General features: G+C 47.9%; 1 protein-coding gene across 2 annotated transcripts in view; it reads right to left on the bottom strand.

Moving 5' to 3' along the window:
• Positions 1-20,956, bottom strand: part of LOC144823913 (interferon regulatory factor 3-like) — a 295,117-nt gene that overhangs the window by 177,484 nt on the left and 96,677 nt on the right. For both annotated transcript variants that reach the window (XM_078682823.1, XM_078682822.1), the window contains exons 2-3: positions 9,533-9,646; positions 3,462-3,624 (exon numbers count right to left, since the gene is read on the bottom strand). In XM_078682823.1, the coding sequence (XP_078538949.1) occupies positions 3,462-3,624; positions 9,533-9,549 (180 nt within the window). In that variant the 5' untranslated portion in view covers positions 9,550-9,646. The remainder of the gene's footprint in view (positions 1-3,461; positions 3,625-9,532; positions 9,647-20,956) is intronic.

The raw sequence follows: 20,956 nt of genomic DNA, 5'->3' as shown, positions 1-20,956 counted from the left end.
AGCTTTCTTCCAAATTTTGTGTCATTCATATTGGTGAAATGGATCAAGTACTGAATAACTTTGACTCTGAATCTGGGTCGGGTTTATGGCTAAAGAGAATGCTAGGAACAAAATAGGCCTTTATGGTTATCGCCACAACTAGTCATGTCCATGTGATTTATTCGCTTAATTGTCTTGGGTTGACGTGGTTCCCTTTTCTTTATCCAAAACGAGTAGATGTGTAAATGGAAATACACCATGTTCATGTGACTTATTCACTCATTTATCTTGGACTATCTTTAAATATTTTTTGTGAATAGTTGAACAATTGTAAATGGATTAAAACGCATGGATATATATGAATAATGAATAGGAGCGCTTTACTTCCTTCCTTGATAGAAGGTAGGAATTACTACATAATTGGTCTACCTCAAAGTTTTATACTGTATTAAGGATGAAATGTGATGTAAATGAAAATAAGTTGGACTTAGGCTACCTGCTATGATAACTCATTGTGTCAGTGTATGCTAATTGTAGGTTTTACATGGGATGATGTTGTTCTTTTCTGTTATATTGCAGCCTTACAAAAGCATCAGGATTCATGAAACATGTGCTGGCTGTATTTACATCTGATACCTATCTAGCATGTGTACCAAATGCACTGTGTTAATTAACCCAATACTAACTATAGTTGATATTGCTCACATATTCTCGTGAGTTTAAACATTTGATATCTAACTTACATGTGTATTAATATACATTGCTTCCATGTATTTAATATAATAATGTGTATGTGAATTTGGTTATAATAAATTAACTAAGACCGATTCAAAGGAAACTGTATTTTGAATAATCACTTTTCGGTGCCCTTTACCCATTCTGATATATTTTATAATGTAGTGTTCCGCTGAAGGACAGGAACATTGTTTTATTAACACTGTGCTTTCTACTTCCCAGAATGAAATTGATTGGCTAAAAAAATAGTGTATTCTGCAGAAAAAAAGTCTACTTGAACATACTTCAAATAATAAAGGTGTATCTTATTTATTCTGAATAATTTATTGATGGAAAGTACCAGGTGCCCTGAGAAAAAACTGTTGTGCAGAACAACATAGTACATTTAACTTGTTATGCAGTGTCACATGAGGAAACTGTTGGACCTGGCCCTCTCTGCACGGTCATCCCTGACTTTTTTTCCTTCACCCCTCCTGTTTTGCTGAACCCGTTTTTGTTGCCTTTTAGGACTCTGTGCACTTTAATACTGCTAACCAGTGCTGAAGTGCTTGTGATTTCTTTGTGAAATTGGTAAAATTGTCCTACATTTAATTGGCACATTTCATTTACTTTTACGTACCTAGGAGATGGTTCTAAATGTACTTAGGGCCTTCATGACCGCATGGCTGGGACGCAGCTGTACCCTGCCGCACTTACCTTACAAAGGGCTTTACCTTCAGCACACACAATGGACCCTGACACTAGGCCTGCTGTGCCTTTTGTCACCCCAAACAGTTTGAAGCCATAGACAGGAAAAGGAAATAACCTTTTAGGACCAGACCCCCTCCATTCCCCCATAAAGGCTGGCACTGGGTATTAAAAATAGAACCTTTGGGACCCTTCTTCAGTACGCTCCTGGACCAATTGAAGATTCAGGAGGACTACCCTACTTGCAGAAGACTACCTTGCTGCTTGAAGTATTGTCTTATCGATTGAAGGACTGCCTTGCTGTCTGAAGAAGGGCTGAACCTGCTTGCCTTCATCCCAGGTTACCCATGTCAGTTGGCTGACTCCTGCGTAATCTACAGGGACACATCAAGCTTCCAGAGGTCTCCTTGCAACTGCCCAGCAGACCAGCTGCAACTGAACCTTGCTCTGGCCTCTGTTGAGAGTGATCTCCAAAAGGTGCCTCATGGAAGGTTGGTTGGAAGCTCCTCCAAGAAGAATCATATGAAAATCCTGAGGTTAGATTTCCTGCGACCCTCTCCAACTGAGGTCTTCTAGCCGGACTTGAGGAGGTAACTCTTCAGTGGGTCTAACTTGATCCCTGTATCAGATCCGCACTCGATCGTGGTTGGCTTGAACTTGTAACTTTCCCCCAGTCTAGCAAAACCTGATGACTGTGAGTGCCGCTTTGCACGGTTAGGTGCTATTTCCCAAAAATAATTCTAAATTGAATATCTCCAGTTATACCTATTTGCTTTTTGTCATTCAGGTATGATTTTGTTTATTAAAATGCATACTAACATTCAAAATTAGTTTGGGTTTTTTCTTGTGTTGTGTTCTTACTTTTTACTGTTTGTGTACTGCATAAATACTTTACACATTGCCTCTATGCTAAGTCTGACTGCATTTGTGCCAAACTACCAGAGTAAAGCATAGGTTAATATAGCAACTTTTGTGGTTTACCCTGACACAGATTGTGGTTGTTGCCTGAGTGGGGCTCCCACACCCCTCAACCAATAACTCAGTTTCTTACAGAGACACTTAAGTATTCAAGACTTAAAAATAGGTGCAGCACTTTTGGGATTCTTCTAAAGAATGGGTGGCCTTTTCGTATTGCTGATACATTGAGAAAAGTGTCAGTGTAAACATAAACTAGCAAATAGCAAAACACATTTCATGACTGAGATAGACTCATTCTTTCGATCAGTTTAAATTAAATTTTTTATTTAAGGTTTTGTTTCCTACTGCAGTCAAAAAACATTCCCTCAGAATTTACCAAAATGCGATGTTCTTTTTGAAAGAACTAAAAAGTAATGCTCTCCTCGCCATGGAAGGCTTGTCCCAGGGCCAGGGGATGAGGGGGAGTAGCATTATCATGTTTTTATTGCTCCTGACCACCAGATTTTACTTGGCGGTCCAGAACAGTAGGGAAATCACTATGTGACACCCACCTAAATTGACACGGTGGACATGTAGACATTCCTCCGATGGCCCTGACTCCACAGGACTGTCTAAGAGGAGGGATTAATCACGACAGAAACTGAGTAGTCTCTGCTGTGATTAACCCTAAAGTCCGCCCGCATTTATATGTGGCATGTGGACCACTAAAATAGTGAGGAGGGAACTTTGTCGCCGTTGCAATGGAGTACCCTCTCCAATATATAAAACAGGCCCATAGATTTTAACCATAATTTCCAGGAGTAAAATCATGATTTAAAATGAAGACCGATTAATAAATAGGCATATTCTGTGTTAGCAAGGGCTAAATAAAGAAAATGTATCATTTTATTACATCTTAGGTGATATCATCAGCCCAGTATGGCTTTATTTGTTAGCAGCACTGAGCACGCTGGGAAGTGTAGTTTCACTTTTCGCATTATAAAAGTGGACCTACAAGTCCAAACATGCAAGTTGCGCTTGACTACAGCAACAAGTTAATCACATATGGGATGTGGCCACATGGCAGCTAAGAGATACTTAGGGTCTGCCTTCCTAAAAGCAAAAAGGTAAAGTGCTAAAAATGACATAGCTACGAGAGGTACCTTGAAAATACCGTAGTCTTCTTCATGGAGATCTTTTGATTTAAAGTCCTTCCAGGGTACACGGAACCTAGTGTGTGCATCGTCCAACCAAACTAGTCCAGGATAGCGACTGCTGTTGATCTGCTTCATTAGCCACGGGTAGAAGCGTTCTTTATTGGGCCCCCTGAAATGGAGTAATAAAAGATGGGACTAGGTATTGTTTTCGAGTTATGAGGCTATGTTGTCAATGTGTTAATTGCTAGTGACATCACATCTAAAATCCCTGAGCATAACCAACTTCAAAGACATTTAGGGGTATAACTATGAGAGCTGAGACCCCTGAACATTGGAATTGAAATGGATTGAGACTGAAAAGGCTTGGACCCATTTCGTGATCAAGAGGAACCTCTGCTAAGGAAGGAACAACTGAAGAGACTGCTGGGAAGGACCAACCCTTGCTTCGTGATCTGGGGCTTGTCTGTAGTTTACTGTTTTAACCAAGGAAGAGGCTGTTGGGACTGTGCTTTGTGCGCTGGGTTCCCCTGCTTGAAGAAGACTGTGCTTTGTGCTGTGTCTTGTTACCCCACGGGTCCAAGGTGAGCTGGCTCCCTGTTTGGAAACTCAGGAACATAAAAGTTTCCGGAGAAGTTTCAAGCAACGCGGTGGGCGCGTGTTGTGGCAGCTTGAGACCCACAGAAGGTATACCCTGTGATCTTGGACACACGGAGGAGAAGTGAGACTCGGACGTGCTGGGTGTGTGTCGTGGTGCACAGGAGGCGTTGGTGAAGAGCGCCTGTTCAATGTGTGCATCAAAGGTGTAGTGAGACTCGGACGCGCAGGGTGCATGTTGTGGTGCACCGCAAGTGCTGGTGAAGAGTGCCTGGTCAGCGTGTGCATCGGAGGTGAAGGGAGTCTTGGACGTGTACGGTGCGTGTCGTGGTGTACAGGAGGCATTGGTGAGAAGTGCCTGGTCATTGGAAGTGGAGTGAGTTTCGGACACGCAGCGTGAGTGTTGGGGTGCACCGGAGCCGCTGGTAAAGATCGCCTGGTCATCGAGTGCACCGGAGGAAAAGTGAGGCTCGGACACGGTGAGCGTGTCGTGGTGCGGCCGAAGGCATTGGTAAAGAGCGCCTGGATATTGGGGCACCGAAGATGGAGTAAGTCTCAGTGAAGCAGTGCGTGCTTTGGTGCAACCTGGGACTGTGGAGGTGATCAGCTGATCATCGTGTGCACCGGAAGAAAGTGAGTCTCTGCAGCACGGTGTGCGAGTCTTGGTGCCAACTGAGACCGCAGGAAGGAGTGCCTGGTGAACGTGCACTCGGACTCGATGTGAAGTCCCATCAGCCTTGTGTGTGTGGCTTTGTGCCAGAGGAGACCCGGAGGGTGCTCTGGTGAACGTGCACCCGGAGTAACATAACCTCAGAGGCATGGGGTATTCCTGAGACCTTCCTAACAGTCACAGCCCAGACCAGGAGCCCCGGAGGACCTGAGCTGCCAGGCCGAGCAGCTGAAGCTCATTGAGAAAGTTCTGCATGGAAGGCCCAGTTCGCTAAAGGAGGAGAGGAGTGGGGGTCGCGCCCCCAGGTAACGTGGATCGCTACCTGGGCAGGGTGCGGGCTCTCTCTAGGCCTTTCATTCCTTCTGGCGACGTGAGCCTTTGCTTCTGCTCAGATTGGGGCACGTACTGATCAAAGGAATGGCAGTACTGGGGCCAGAGTGAGAAGCTGCACTTTATGTCATCGTTGATACGTGTGGGGGCAACTGTTATTGAAGAGGCTGATTGTCGTAATACACATTGCCAATATTGCTGCTAATGAACTGCCGGAATGTCTTATGACGCCTGACATTAGTTCTGCATAACGAAGTAGACAATTGTGGTGCTACGCACTGCGTTATTTCTTCATTGCGAATTACAGGATTGTAGCGGCCGGTATTGCATTATTCCTTCATTGCAAAGAACGTGATTGGGGTCTGACTCATTGCATTATTCCTTCATTGCGCAGTACATGATTGTAGCTGTACGCATTGTATTATTTCTCCCATTGCAAGGTACCTGGGTGTATCGTTACTCATTGTATTATTTCTCCTTTGCCAAGCACAGGACTGTATCGTTACGCAGTGTACCATTGTTTGTCCATTGCAACGTGTGTGATTCTAGCATTACGACCAGCATAGCATTTGGTAAGCGATGATTGTGACTTGAACCTACCAGCCAGCTGGAACGAATATTACCCTTTGTTATATGTTCGCTTTTGTATTGTGTGGTCTGATCGTATATCTTTTTATATAAAGTTTATACTTGTTTTATCAAACTCGTGTGGAGTCCATTTGTGGCGTCACCAGTGGGTTGCTGTGAGTGTGGTTGCACATACTGTACACTCGTGCCTTGGAGATAGGCCTCGCTGCTTGTGTCAAGCTACTAAGGGGATGAGCAGGGCTATCTCAACTGGTTCCTTACTTGGCCTTACGTTGAGTGAAGAGTCCCGGGTCTCACATTTGGTGACAGCGGTGCGGGACTGGGACTCCAGCTTCCAACAGATACAATTCAGTGTAGGACATCTATTAGATAAGTTGTTTGCGTAAGAACCTTGGTCCATCCAAAAATCACCTATTCCCAAAGCCTGAAGATTTTGCATAAAAAAACACATCTGTTCTCCCAAAGAAGATCTTGCTACCGAAATCAACCCCCTTAATAGAGGACAAAACCTGTTGAATTCAGTTTGAGAAAAGCAGTGAATGAATACAACCTCTCGTGGTCCTAATATAAGTTGAACGTTTTGTAAAACTTTTGATAGTGGACCTAAATTCAGTCTGAGGAAAGCTTTGAATGGAGACATCAAACATCTCATGGTCCTAATTTAAGCTGAACTCACAATTTTACCACATGGTGGAGTTGTCTAACATACTGGCACACAGAAAACTCACACACGAAGTCTTGTAAATTGTGTGATCAAACGTATGTGATACCTAAAGAGAAATTTTCGCTTGAATGTTTTGAAATGCCTAGCTAAGACTATCGGTTTCCTCAAGAGTAAAGTTTAAGTGGAAACCTGATATTTGAGTAATTATGTTTTGATTTTTGAGCTGAGCATTCTTTACATTAATTCATCACATAAAATACACCCAGGTGCCCCGGTTTGATTCGACCTATCTAAAAAAAAGACAATATTAAGAGTTAGCATGTCTCATTTCCACTTCCAATGAGTCATACATGTTAGAATACTTGTACACGTTATAAAATAAGAAGACAATTGTAATAAATATGTTCTGGTAAGAAACTATGAAATTAATTTCTCCTTTTGACCTCTCCTCTGTAGATGCCAGTCAGGGGCATAGCTATCAACAGTGCATCATGTGCAGTGTCACCGGTGCCCAGAGATGCAACGGGTGCACTGCACTACAATTACAGCTGTTTCTATGGGATGTACATTTTCCTTGCTTGCACTACGGCCAACGACAATCATGCTAAACCACTGATGTCAGTATGTATTTAGTTGAATTAGATGTAAGGCACAAAATGCTCACATATTGCTCAGAGTAGTTTGCTGCGAAAGGTTTGTTTGTGTTTACAATGTAATCATGCATGACGCTCAGTTTCCAATATATAGAATTTTGAACAGGTAATTACTAAAATGGTGCGTTATGTCCTGTTATCTTACATCTTCCCTGACATGAGGGGATGCTGACCCTCTTTATGTAGCCCTAGTTCGAGCGGCTGCTCTCAGTTGATTCTGTACCCCCAGTGAGGAGCTAATAATGTTTGCTTTGGGTTTCTGGATAGGATTGGTTCTTTGATAGATATTGACCAGCTACTATTCAACCACAATGCATGCATGTCGCTATTGTACAGCTGCCTGTTTTACATTATTAAAAAGTAAATGAGTTCGCTGGTATTAATGAGTCTTTGCTTTGCTCTTCAGCAGGCTGGTTAAGCAGGCTGCTTTCCTCCTAGTCTACACGGGTGGCTCTATGCCACGGTTGTGCATACATACATGTGAATGCATCCCTGTTTGAGCTCATTTGCCAGGTAGAACTCGTTGAAAAAGGGCCAACTAGCCCGAAATGCATTGGAGTTAAAGAAACATGTGTAACGATCAATAATAATGCTATGATGATCACGTCGTACATATGATATGCTGAAAATATCAAATGATACTGATAACCAAATATAAACTTTGTAACATTTAACGAACACCGTTTGGGAGTCTATTTTTGATGAACCCAGTGGAGTGCCTCAAACAGGGGTGCATTCACATGTATGTATGCACAAATCTCATCGTATTTGATAGCGTTCAGGACGGACACGCTTCCTGAGAGAACACCCTATCCAATTGAATTTTTCCCAAATAATTGGCCAAACCTACAGCTGTGCATCTTCCAACATACTGTTTTCGTCTATGCCATGGTTACCTGCTAGTGGTAGGGATAGTTTATGCGAGGAGCTGCTGTGGCAGACAGCATGGCCATCAACACAAGACCTGATGTGTCTGTCTGTAGTTTCAAAACTATATGAATCTCGTACTACTACTAGAAAGAAAAAGAGCTCCGAAATTCACCTTGGTTGGTTAATTGATATCTACTTACAGCATGTCTGGTTAAATATTGCATTTCACCATATGACTGTAGAAAGAGTGTATGTTTGATGTACCATTATGTAGAACATGATGCAATCATTCTACGCCGATGCCTGGATCCCAAAGCATCTATGGAGGCACCTTCACTCCACTGAGTGTTTTTTCATTGTACCTATCAAGAACTTTCATAGTGCTCTATGAGCCACTGTCTGTAAATAACACATAACTCCTTTCAGTCTGCCCTCCTGGTCCTTCAGAGGCGTGTTGTCTGTGAAAACATCCTCCAGTGGGGCATTTCCATCCTAAACCTTGCACCTCATTTCAGTAGGGGATCTGAATCCTTGTACTGGCCAGACCCATTATTCAGAATTAGCCTGTTCAAAACTACACCTGCACACACCAACCTTTCTCCCTCAAAATGGATATATTTACACTTTGTCCTGCGCTGACGCTCTTTTTGTTCCAGCACAGCACGTCAAGTCCAGGAGGTGGGGAGCATCAATATTAGGACTAGTGCAAAAAGCACCTCCAAAAGTGAGAGTGAGCATGCAGCCGTTCTTATAAAAGAGGTGGTCTTGATTGCACTGCAGGGTGTGCCAAAGTCACCTAGTTCTTCCAAAGGGTACCTAAAGGGACTTCAACTTTTTAACACACGCTCAGCACCTAGGAGCACTTATGGTATTTTCATGACCTACATCAATCAATCAACCAATCAGCATTTGAAGAGCGAAGCACTGTCACACCTGGGGGTATCTGGGCGCTGGGGTGCGAGGTCTCCGTCGAAAAGCCAGGTCTTGACGAAACAGAAAGAAGTGTGAAGTAATGAACAGAAAAAGGCAAAACAGTGAGAAGAAAAACGAACGAGCAGAACAACTAGCAGAAAAGGCAAAACAGAAGGCAGATAAACAAGCAGAAAGAAGCAAAACAGAGGGCAATAAACAAGTAGAAAAGGCCAAAATAGACCAGAAGAAGGCAAAACAGAGGGCAGAAAAATGAGCGTGCCGAAAAGGCAGAGGGCAGAAAAATGAGCAGAAAAGGCAAAACAGATCAGAAGTAGGAAAAACAAAGGTCAGAAAAACGAGCAGAAAGGCAAAACAGACCAGAAGAGGGCAAAACAGAGGGCAGAAAAATGAGCAGAAAAGGCAAAACAGATCAGAAGTAGGAAAAACAAAGGTCAGAAAAACGAGCAGAAAGGCAAAACAGACCAGAAGAGGGCAAAACAGAGGGCAGAAATACGAGCAGGAAAGGCAAAACTGAGGGCAGCAAAACGAGCAGAAAGTCACACCAGAGGGCAGAAAAAGCGAGCAGAAAAGGCAAAACAGAGCAAGAAATGAGCAGAGGATGCACAAACATTCGGCATCAGGTAGCAGAGGGTAGCTGACTACGGGCAAGCTGGACAGGAGAACTGTTGCATGGGGAGCTAGCATGAGGGCTAGGTTGGTCCTGATATTTTCTTGAAGCATCCCAAGGTTTTCAAGTATTTTACAGTTTTGTGCTGCAGAAGTCCATCTCACTTACCTGTGGCTACCGGCCATGACGAGGAAGCTTTAGGGATGAATTCAAGAGTAAGAGAAGTCCGGTACTAGAGCACGCTAATGGATGGATGTGTTGTTCTATCTTGTAATGCGCCACCTAAAGCAAGGGAAAGACAATATAGACCCGTTAGTATCTTTGACAAGCTTCACCAGACAGTGAGTTCTCTGGTCACCGAGAGTCAATTGGTTCATGTGAGCAGATTGTTAATAAAAATAAATCCCCCACCCCAAAAAAAGAGTCTGTGCTCTATTTGTATGCATATCTCAGTTCTACTGCGAACATATACTACTATACTGAATCAATTTAGTATTTTATGTATTTTATTTTTATTTATGCTGCCTGCTCAGAGACTTAATACACAAATTACGTTTGCCACATTTCTTTGTTACATCAAGTATTCTCACTTACATTTTTATTTTACAATTTAAATAACATGTGCCCATATGCATCAAAGTCAATTGCATTCGCAAACGGTGCGAATCGCAATTTTCGGCCGTTTGCGAATGCAATTGACTAATTTGGAATGCATCATGCATTTCACAATTTTAGGAATTGCAACCATGTTGCGATTTCTAAAATTGCGATTGTATTTAAGATATCGCAATTTCAGATTTCTTAAATGCAATGCATGATCATTTTTTAATTGCGAATTCGCAATTTGGAAGTGGTAAAATAGCATGAAGTTGACCTTCATGCTAATTTACCGAAAACGTTCAAATATGCACAAATTGCATTTTTGAAAGTATTAATTTACACACACACATGCCTTTGGGGCATGTGTGTGTGTAAATTGCATTTGAAGTTACATTTCAGGGGTGCAGGGAGGGGTTCTTTGGACCCCCCCGCACCCTTCAAATTGCATTCACATTTTGCGAATTGCAATTTGAAATTCGCTAAATGTGAATGCCTTCCCATTCATTCCTAAATTGCGATTCGCAAATTGGGAATCGCAATTAAGGAAAAATACCGAATCGCAAAAAAAATGCGAATTTTTCATGCATTGCAGTTTGCGACTTCTAAATTGCGATTCCTTAATTTTCGCAATTTAGGAATCTCAAACGGGTGCAATGATGCATGTGGCCGATAATGCCTTGAAACAAAATTATTTCACAATTGAGGTAAAGTGGGGCCATACTGGGATGTTCTCTGGCAATAGGGTAAACAGGTTAGAAGACAAGGAAGGTTTTGAGGGTCTTCTTGAGGGACAGGACGGTCAGTGTGTTTCTGACCCAGAGGGGCAGGTTCCAGAGTCGAGGGGTTGCCCAGAGGACAGTCTGAGTCTTCTTTCTCCATGTTTGCACGTTGGACTGGTAATTAGGCAGGGGAGTTATAAAACAGATTAGTATGCTGGGGGCACATATGGGGATGTTGTTTCAAGAGGTTTGGTAAGCCTGTGATTGGTTATTCCTATATCCATTTATGTTAAGTTACATATTTTTAAGGTTATTCTGTCCATTCTGTCAATGCAAGAATTGTAGGACTCGGCCTACAGGATATCTTCCTCTGGATGGTCGACAACACTGTATTGTCATTTTTACTTAGGAAGGTTTGCACTAATTACCGTGCTTCCTTCATAGCCACAGCCGGCAAGTCATCTAAGGCATTTTAAAGTAGTCACGGGCCTCTTCCACAAACTTCAATTCAAAACAAACTACTTTCTACTGTTCAGAAGAACTCTGTCAAATGTTTATGAGGAAAAAATCTCAAAAATGTTTCCGACCTTTGACCTAATTGATTCTAGCCCGCAGGGTAGCGTTAGGCCTGTCAAGACTGCGTCGAACCCCGTTAACTCTTTCCAGTTCTACTCTTCTCTTTAGACAGTGTTATTTCTCATCCTGTCGCTATTAAATCTGGGTCCTCTAAATACCTATGTTCTTCCTATATCTTTACTAACGTGATGGGTACAATTGGCCCTGTGCTTCGATCTCTTTGAAACAGTTTGCTAATAGCAGTCCCCAGTCAATGGAAGATATGCATGTTGTTCCCTCTTTAAAAGAAATCATCTGCTGATCCAGAGATACTCAGCAACTTTCTGTGTACATCTCTTCTCCATTTTCCTTGTGAGACACTGCAAAGGGAAGTTAATAAATAATTGCCTTCATTTATTGAAGAAAACAACATTTTGATTATGCTAAGATAGAACGCTGCCCTCTACAGAGTACGGTGGTTACCCTTAGGCAGTGACTGATGATATTTACACGCTGTTTAATAGTGAGAAAAATGCACCTCTGACACAGTTTTTTTTTGTTGCAGTTTTATATAACGCAAACTTGACCCGAAGGTATTGGACCGCTTTACATGAGCACCAGTCAGGGGCGGCTCCTCCATTGGAGCGGAGGTGCGTCGGCCCACTTAAATTACCCCCAAATTTGAAAAATAAAATGGTAATTTGTCACCATTTTATTTTGTATCCTTCTGTCCTGAACTGAGCTTCAGAACGGGGGCAAGCTACTCCTGAATGATAGCAGCAGGGAGGAGGATGGGCTGTTTGCGCACTTTTCAAAGTGCGCATGTCCCTTTGCGCATCTTGCTTAGGGTGACCAACTGTCTGTACATTTCACGGACTGTCCATAATTTGGAACTCCCATCCATTGGCCGTGAGGATCCCTTTTACGGATGCCTTTTGTCCGTAATTTTGGCCATTACAGGGAGCAGCACTGCTGCCCTTCGAGAAACCTCAGCCCCCTGATAGGGCAGCCTCACGCTCTTCCTCTGAGCCACTTCAAAGGAGGTATCAGGCGATTGTTAACTCTCTTATGGTGGCACAGGGTCTCACGCATCTCCGGGGAACCTTTTTAGTTTACATATGAGCCAGGATATTGAAGGATCTGGTTAAAGTTTGGGCCGCTGTGCGGAGCATTCCTCAAGCACATCTAGGCCGCCATGCTGGCAAGCCACGCCCCATTATTGTTGACTCTGCTCTCACCTTTACTAAGCAGATCAACACCCTGACATCTTCATACTTATGCTTTTTAAAGATTTCCAGCTTCTGCCCTTGGATTCCTGCACAGTTGTGGTGCACGTCACTATTCTATCTTGTGTACCACAATTCCTTACATCTTGCTCTCCCAAAACTTTTATTTCAGTGGTTTCACCTCATTCAGCATCATGTACCCAGGCTTCTTTTTGGGCTGCTTTCTAGTTGTCCCATTTCCACTCACATCCCTCTTGAAAAACAGATCCATCTTTAAATCTCTCTGTAACAGTCACAGGGCACTTCATAATGTCGGTCCTATCCTTCTGCTTACAGGGATTTCTCATTGTGTTAGGGGACATTCCTTGGCTCAGCAGAAGCCTATCTTGCCAGCACTGCACCCCTCACATTAGACACACTCCCCTGGGAGAGCATGCCATTTCTTATCTAGGCCTAAAGCATTTTGATATTCATCCCTGTCCCTATTCATCTGCGCTCTGAATCTCTCCATTTAATTTCCAAAAAGCTCAGAAACTCTGGATTTTAGGCCGATCATTCTTCTCATTTGCTACCCTCTCCTTCTGACTTTGTCAAACATTGTTAGCACCAGAACACGCAGTACTGATTAATACTAGTGAAAAGTATGTTTTTAAATTGCACAATATAAAAATACAGAGAACAAAGCATAAATAATATTTATTGCATAATGAAAAAATGCAATCTTTTGGTTCTTTTGGCATTGGGAGTTATCATCGGCGTTGGCCAACCAAATCATCCAATGCAATTTTACCAAAATAAGCAGATATACAACTGCAATGGGTGGAGAAAGCTTCCTTACATCATTCTGCAAAGTATGCTTCCCATAGTATATTAGTAAGGTGTGAAATAGAGGAGAATGAGGGTCCTTAGAAGTTTAGGGAGTTCCCCTCCCCTCACCCTATCCTGTCCTATTGTGCCCCCACATATTAACAGTTAATTAGGGAGGACAGCCCTTCTCTCTTTATTGCTCCTGTTTTGGGACTCCATTAACAGGAGACTCCCATCCTACCCTACCTTCCTGCAGACACTTAAAAGCATAGATTATGTCTGGGCCAGTCTGAGTGGAATAATGAAATAGATGGACTGCCCAAAGATTTTTCTAAGAGCTGAGTATTGAAATGAATACATGCTACCTCAAACTTTAGTATAAATATGGGCCAGATACTTTGAGCCAGAATGGCAAGCTTTTCATAAAATGATCTGGGGGTCCCCACAAGTGGTGGCTGAGTGGTGGCTGAGAAAGACTCAGGGCCAGATACCTACTGCTAACTCACTGTGCCGGGTTCTGGACCTGTGGCGTTCTACTAGTCTGGCATGAAAGGCTGCCGTGAACCTGCTTTGAAAAGGGCCACTGAATGACTGCTCAGGAGGGTCTTTGAAGAAGCTTTTGCATGAGGAAGCTGCTCCTCAGAAGAAGAGAGACTGTGAAGGAGCTGAAGCCGTATGAACCAAAGCTGTCTACTCAGACAGAGTGAACAACTTGTGCCTCTCTACCTGAGGGGCAGGCTAGAAGTACTGGGCTTCTTTCTGCACCTCTGTTGGTTCTTTCTGCAGATCGCTTGCTTCTTTCTGTACCTTTCTTCCTCTTTCTGGACTTCTGTTGCCTCTTTCTGCATTTCTCTTGCTTCTTTCAGCACATTTCTTGCTCTTTCTGACATGTCCTACCTCTGTAGGCATAGTTAGAAATCAGTATTTTAAAAAAACTTTGAAACTCACTGAAATAAAATAGGTTTCAGGGACGTTATAGTTAGAAATAATCATTTAAAAACCATAGAAATTCGGTGGCTACGCAAGCGGAGATGGCGGTCGCAGCTTGTTAGAGCTCCCGCCGGCCCGCCATTAATCCTTCCTGATATCCTGGTCCCCGACCCCAGAACCCACAGCCACAACGGGGCGGTGATTGCCGAGAACACCTGGACTCCTCCGGTGTGCCCAGCGGAGGTCCGGCGTCCCGGAACGGGACGGAGCCCCGAGGTGCAAAGTGCGGCCTGGTGGGCGGAGGTGCAGCCGGGACCTCGATTTTGGCGCTCCCCGGCCGGGGAGCGGTGCATCGCCGGGCCTGGTGACGGCCGCGACGCCCGGAGACCCGAGGGGCTGGGAACGCGGGAGAGTCTCTGTGCTCCCTCTGCCGGGGCCCAGACCTACACGGAGGAGGAGCCGGGACAGCGGTCGACCGAGATCGGCTGGAGAGGCCTGGTGGCCCAGGCGCAACCGGGGCCCCGGTTTTCGCGGCCCAGTACTGGCCGGGTCCTGCAGACGAGGCGGAGGTCGGGCGCCCTGATACTCCTGAACGGCGGTGATTGACCCTCGACGTGGGTGGACAGTGGAGAAGCTGGCAGCAGCCGTGAGTAGTGCCCCCCCCCCCCCCCAGGCCGAGGGAGACGCCAGCGCTCTGGCGCGACATACGCAATAACTATCCACCCTTCTGGGGGGGGCTGCTGCTCAGAGGTGACCCTGCTCCTTGGCGGTCACTGGGGCCGGCCACGTCCTGACCAGGTCATTGGGTTGCTTCGAGACGGACCACACGGGACCTGCCTCGGGGCCGGACACTGTCCTCCCTTGCCCTCCATAATTGTCCACCCTTCTGGGGGGGGCTGCTGCTCGGAGGCGACCCTGCTCCTTGGCGGTCACTGGGGCCGGCCGCGTCCTGACCGAGTCATTGGGCCGCTTTGAGACGGATCCGCCAAGACCTGCCCCGGGGCCGGACGTTGTCCTCCCTTGCCCTCCATAGACCTTGGCAGGAGCGGTCGTGGCTCGGCGCCTCCTTCCATCGTGAGGGCCCCCCCCCCCCCTTTTTTTTTTTTTTTTTTTTTTCTTTCTTCCTTTTGCTTTTTGGCCCTCCGCAGCCATGACCAGGGGAGGTGGTGGCCCCGCCAAGCAAGTGACTATCGACAAATTCACCGGGCCCAGTGGGGGCGCTGGCTCATCCGGGGGTGCTCCGCCTGGAGGGGGGCCAGACAATGCAGCCCTTATGGCGGCCATTACTCACTCGAGGGACATGCTAGACGCCAAGATCGGGGCGGTGGGCGCGGATGTAACCCTATTACGCCAAGACCTGAGGAACGCAGTGGCGCGCATCACAGAAACCGAATCCAGGGTAACGGTAGTGGAGGAAGATGTAACTACCCTTAAAAAGAGAATGGCGGCGATGGAATCAGCGCAGCGGATCACGGCGCTCCGGGTGGAAGATGCCGAAGGGCGGGCGCGCCGCAACAACCTCCGCTTTGTTGGCTTTCCGGAGCGCTGTGAGAAGGGCAACATGGAGCTCTTCCTCACACAGTGGCTGGAATCGTGGATGCCCCCAGGGACGCTGTCCACTTGCTTCATCATCGAGAGAGCTCATCGCGCCCTGACGCAAAGGCCACCTGAGGGCGAGCGGCCTAGGGCGGTGATCGCCAGACTACTAAATTACCATGACAGAGATGCTGTGTTGAGGGAAGCTAGAATCAGGGACGCCCTCCTCTATGAAAATCATAAGATAATGATTTTCCCTGACTATACCAAAATGGTGCAACAGCAGCGTCATTCCTTCATGGCCGCCAAGGCAAAATTGAGGGGTCTTAAGCTCCAATATTCCCTGTTGTATCCGGCACGCCTGAGGGTGATTTTTCAATCGCGGACATTGTTTTTTGATACGCCGGAAGACCTCTTCAAATGGACGGATGAAACGGTGCGGGTTAGACCGAACTCGCAACCGGGGCTCAATCCGGGCTCTCCAGAGGGCTCACCACGGGCTCAGCAAGACCGGACGTCGAGGAGGAGGGGCCGAACCAAGCGATCCAAATCGCGCAGACGTGCGGCCTCGGTTGATGGCACACAGACCAGTGGCAGGACCGAAGACTCCGAACAATCTGGGACAGACCACTAAAACATTCCAAGGCCCTGCCTTTCCATCTCTACTGTCACGGCTGTGACTTCTGGTTGGACTCATCGAGTCGTCTGGGCCTTGATGACTGCCCGGCACTGTTGCCGCCATGGGGCAGTACTTTGTCTGTCCTCTAATTGAGAATGGGGCTGTGGGGTGGGGGGTCGGGGACTGCGTGATGGTGGCTACCACTCTCCCTCTAGAGAGAGAGACTCTGTGGGAGGGGGAGTAAGCTTCTTGTTCCGTTTGGGAATGTTGGGATCCATTGGTATGGGTGGGCCCGGGCCCTATGTTCTGGTCTCGGGACCACCCATGCCGCGACAGGTACTTCAAGGTTCTTTGAGGTATAGGGTTGGGGGTGGCGGGATGAGGGCGGTCGGGGTTAGGGCCGCTGAGTTGGGGACGGGGACTGTTTGGGGTTGCGGGACCGTGGGGTTGGGGACCGTTGTCCTTGGGGTTGACAGGGCTATGCATGTGTGTGTTGCAACGATGTTCCATATGACGTGTGGTGGGTGGCGCGGGAGTGGAGGGCTCGGGTGTTGGATCTTAATGGACCATGGCTGAACCGGTTCGTAGACTTCCTGTAGATACTATACGAGTGATTACGTGGAATGTCAGGGGGCTTTTAGATAAAATCAAACGTGGGGCTGTGTTACGCTGGGGGAAGAATGAAGCTGCAGATGTCCTTTTACTTCAAGAAACACACATGATGGGTACAAAGGCTCTGGGCCTACAGAGATTTGGATATCAACAGGTCTTCCATGCCGGGTTCTCCAGGGGGTCCAGGGGAGTCGCCATATTGATTCACCGCAGGGTGGCTTATATCCACGAGAAGCAGTGGGTAGATCCTCAGGGTCGTTACCTGTTTATTAAGGGCAGGGTGGGTGCGGAGTCGGTGGTGTTTGGCAGTGTTTACGCCCCCCCCCCACTCCAGTGGGCCTTAGCCGAGAGGCTGTTTGCTGTATGGGAGGACATCTCGGGACCCTTAGCAGTGATTGGGGGTGATTGGAATGATGTGATGAATGTAAGCGTGGATCGCCAGAGGCGCCTAGGGGGATCTGAGCTCCCGCCCCCCTCCCCTTCGCCCTCCAGACTGCGTGCAATGAGTGAGGGGTTGGGCTGGGTTGATGTGTGGCGACATATGCACCCCACGGCCCGGGACTATACTTATGTCTCGGCTGTACACGGCTCCTTTTCGAGGCTCGACTGTGTGTTTGTGCCTCGGGACTATTTGTGCAGGGTGAAGAGCGCGGACATCTTACCGAGGGGCCTGTCCGACCATTCCCCCGTCTCGATTGGACTGGAACTCCTTCGGAAAAGACAGCCGTTTCGATGGAGGATGTCCTCGTGGCATCTCCTTCAGCCGACATATGCTAACCATTTACGTGAAACGATTGACCATTTCTGGCGGGAAAATCTAGTGGAGGGCGCTGATGTGGGGATGGTGTGGGAGGCCATGAAGCCTACCGTACGGGGAGCAGATATTGCATGGTGCTCGGCGGCCCGTCGGAAGCGTCGAGAGCAGGTTGCAGAGGCGGCTGTACGGGTAACGGCTCTGGAGCGAGAAAGTCGTGAGGGTGGTGATGTCATCGGGCTACGCCTGCTTGTACAAGCACAGCAAACCTACGGGTCCCTCCTGATGGATGAGGCCAAGCAGGCGTGGCTGGCCACCAGAAGTAGGATATATCAATGGGGGGACAAGTCCTGCTCCATGCTGCATAGATTGTGCCAACAACACTTTCAACCCCTCCTACTGCCCGGTCTCACGAATGGTGGTGGGGAGGTTATGACCGATCCACATGAATTGGCTACGAGTTTTGCCATGTACTACTCCACCCAGTATGCCCCGCGTGACCGGTTGTCGGATGGCGACTTGGCCCGATTCCTTGAGGAGCTGCCGCCCGTGCCGATATCTGATGAGACTAAGACGGCCCTGGATGCTCCCCTCACAGCTGAGGAGTTGGGAGATGCTTTGGGGCAACTTAACACTGGCAAGGCCCCCGGCCCAAATGGCTATCCTAGCGAATTTTTCAAGAAATTCCATGTTCAGCTTGGATCTTATTATCGCCGGGCGCTGGAAGCGGCGCGTACCAGAGGGGTGTTGCCCCCAGATTGGCGACATGCCGAAATAGTGGTCTTCCTGAAGCCGGGCAGACCCCCAGACAGTCATGACTCATATAGGCCCATCTCTTTGATTAATGTGGAGGCCAAGATTTTGGCCAAGGCCCTGGCGAACCGCCTAGCTCCTCTTATCACCGACCTGGTCCATCCTGATCAGGCAGGTTTCATGCCACACAGGGCAACGCGACATAATATCCGTCGCGCTCAGGCGGCGATTGACGCGGTTGAGACTCTGGGGGACCGGGCGGCGCTGTTGCTGGCCGACATTAACAAGGCCTTTGACTCTGTCAGCTGGTCGTACCTGTTTGCCTTGCTGCGCGGCCTTAACTTAGGCCCGGTCTTTCTGTCATACGTCCGGCTCCTCTACACCGACATCACGGCCTCGGTGCGGGTCGCCGGGGCTGTGTCCGAAACGTTCCATATCGGCCGCGGGACCAGACAGGGTTGCCCTCTTTCCCCCTACCTGTTCGCACTGGCCATGGAGCCCCTAGCTGCCAGAGTGCGCCAGGATGCGCTGATACAGGGCTTTCAATGGACTGCCACTCTGTCTGACAAAATAGCCCTGTATGCGGATGACGTCCTCTTTTTCCTTACCGACTTGCAGCACTCGGGCCCGCGTGTCCTGGAGGTGATGCAACAATTTGGGGAGGCCTCGGGCCTATATCTGAACCTTCATAAATCCACATTGTGGGTGCTAGGAGGGGGCGCCTTGGCGGACCCCTGGGCCTCAGGGCTGCGGGTGGCTACGACCGGGCTGAAATATCTCGGCGTATTTCTATCGACCTCGGCAGCCACTGCTTGGGATCATAATCTCATACCAGTCTGGGAGAGGGTACAGTCGGACGTTAAGACTTGGTCTCGGATGCCCCTGTCCATCTTTGGCCGCTCTGCCATTTTTAAGATGGTGGCGCTACCACGCCTCTTGTATCAGCTACAGAACCACCCATATCCTGTCCCACCTCAGTGGTTTCGACAGGTCAATTCTCTGCTGGGCCGCTTCCTGTGGGCCGGAGGGGCCGCCAGGGTTGCGCTACGTACGTGCTTTTTGTCCACCTACGGTGGGGGCTTGGCCACGTCGGATCTGCAGTCCTACTATCAGGCCGCACACCTCCTCATTCTAAACGACTGGTGGTATAGCAATGGCGAAGACCCAGCCTACGCCCTGGAACGTGCCTTGATGGGCGACAACTCGCTCCACACCATCCTCTATTCACCCCGGTTGCGTCGATCTCTGCCGAGGGTTACACAACTGGTCTTTGCAGTGTGGCGGCAGGCCCTGCGACGCATGCGCTGGTGGGGCAGACTGACCGCGGAGACGCCCTTGTGGCGTAACGGCTTACTACCGGAACTGTCTAAGCTATCAGGTTTTGATGGCTGGGACGCAATTGGTATTTCGCAATTAGGCCAAGTGATGTCTGGCACAGCCCTCAAATCCTTTCAGGCCCTTCGCACCGAGTTTGACATGCCCCAATCTCAATTTTTTCGATATTTGCAATTCCGGCATGCGCTGCTGCCCAGTCTCACCGGCATTGACTCCCTTCCTGACTTCAGCCCGATTGAAGCTAAGGTATTCATGGGCGATCTGGGAGATAAAAAAGTTTCACGCATTTACCAGACAATGGTCATCCATTGCTCCTCCACCCTCCTTCCACTGAAGGCGGCCTGGGAGATGGACGTGGGTCAGCTGGATGAGGATGATTGGCGTGAGGCCTTGGTATCCCCGAGGGGTGCGGCCATTGCCGTCCGATTCCGATTAATCCAATTCAAAATCCTGCACAGAGCCTACTATACCCGCGAGCGTTTGTGGAAGGCGGGACTGATAGAGTCCCCGGACTGTCTGAGATGCGGGCTGGAGAGGGGTACGTTGCTCCACACGTTGTGGTCGTGTCCTAGATTAGTTGGCTTCTGGAGAGGTGTATGGGACTGCTTGTCGGAAGTGTTGGGATGGACCCTCCCTCGTACCCACCGTCTGGGTCTGCTACATATTCTAGAGGGGGTTGGTGGCAATATGTACAAGAGACACCTGCTCCTCCTGGGGCTGGTGGTGGCCAAGAGAGACCTAGCCCGAGTATGGAAGGATGTGAGACCCCCCCCCCTGAGTGCGTGGAAGGCTGGCATAGACTTCTGCATGGGTCTGGAACGACCGATCTTTGAGGCCCGAGGGTGCCCCCGTAAGCACTTTAAGGTATGGAAGAGATGGGCGGACTACAGGGGCCTGTTGCTGGACCCCCCCAGTGGAACCAGAGGAAGATCTTTAACTCCCTGTGGCCGGACGGCCCCGTTCCCCCCCCCCACACACACACTTACCACTTTGCGAATTTTCATCGACACCGTCCATACACACATGCATAGGGTTAGGGTGGGATTCAGGGGAGGGATCCGGGAGTTGGGGATGAGTGGATAATTTAGTGATAAAGACAGAGATGATCGTTTCTTATGACCTTGTGCTGCAATGATTGTTGACTGA

Source organism: Lissotriton helveticus, chromosome 3_1 (assembly GCF_964261635.1).
Source record: "Lissotriton helveticus chromosome 3_1, aLisHel1.1, whole genome shotgun sequence".
NCBI lineage: Eukaryota > Metazoa > Chordata > Amphibia > Caudata > Salamandridae > Lissotriton > Lissotriton helveticus.
Note: the sequence above shows the minus strand (reverse complement) of the source record. Positions and strands in the feature narration are given on the sequence as shown.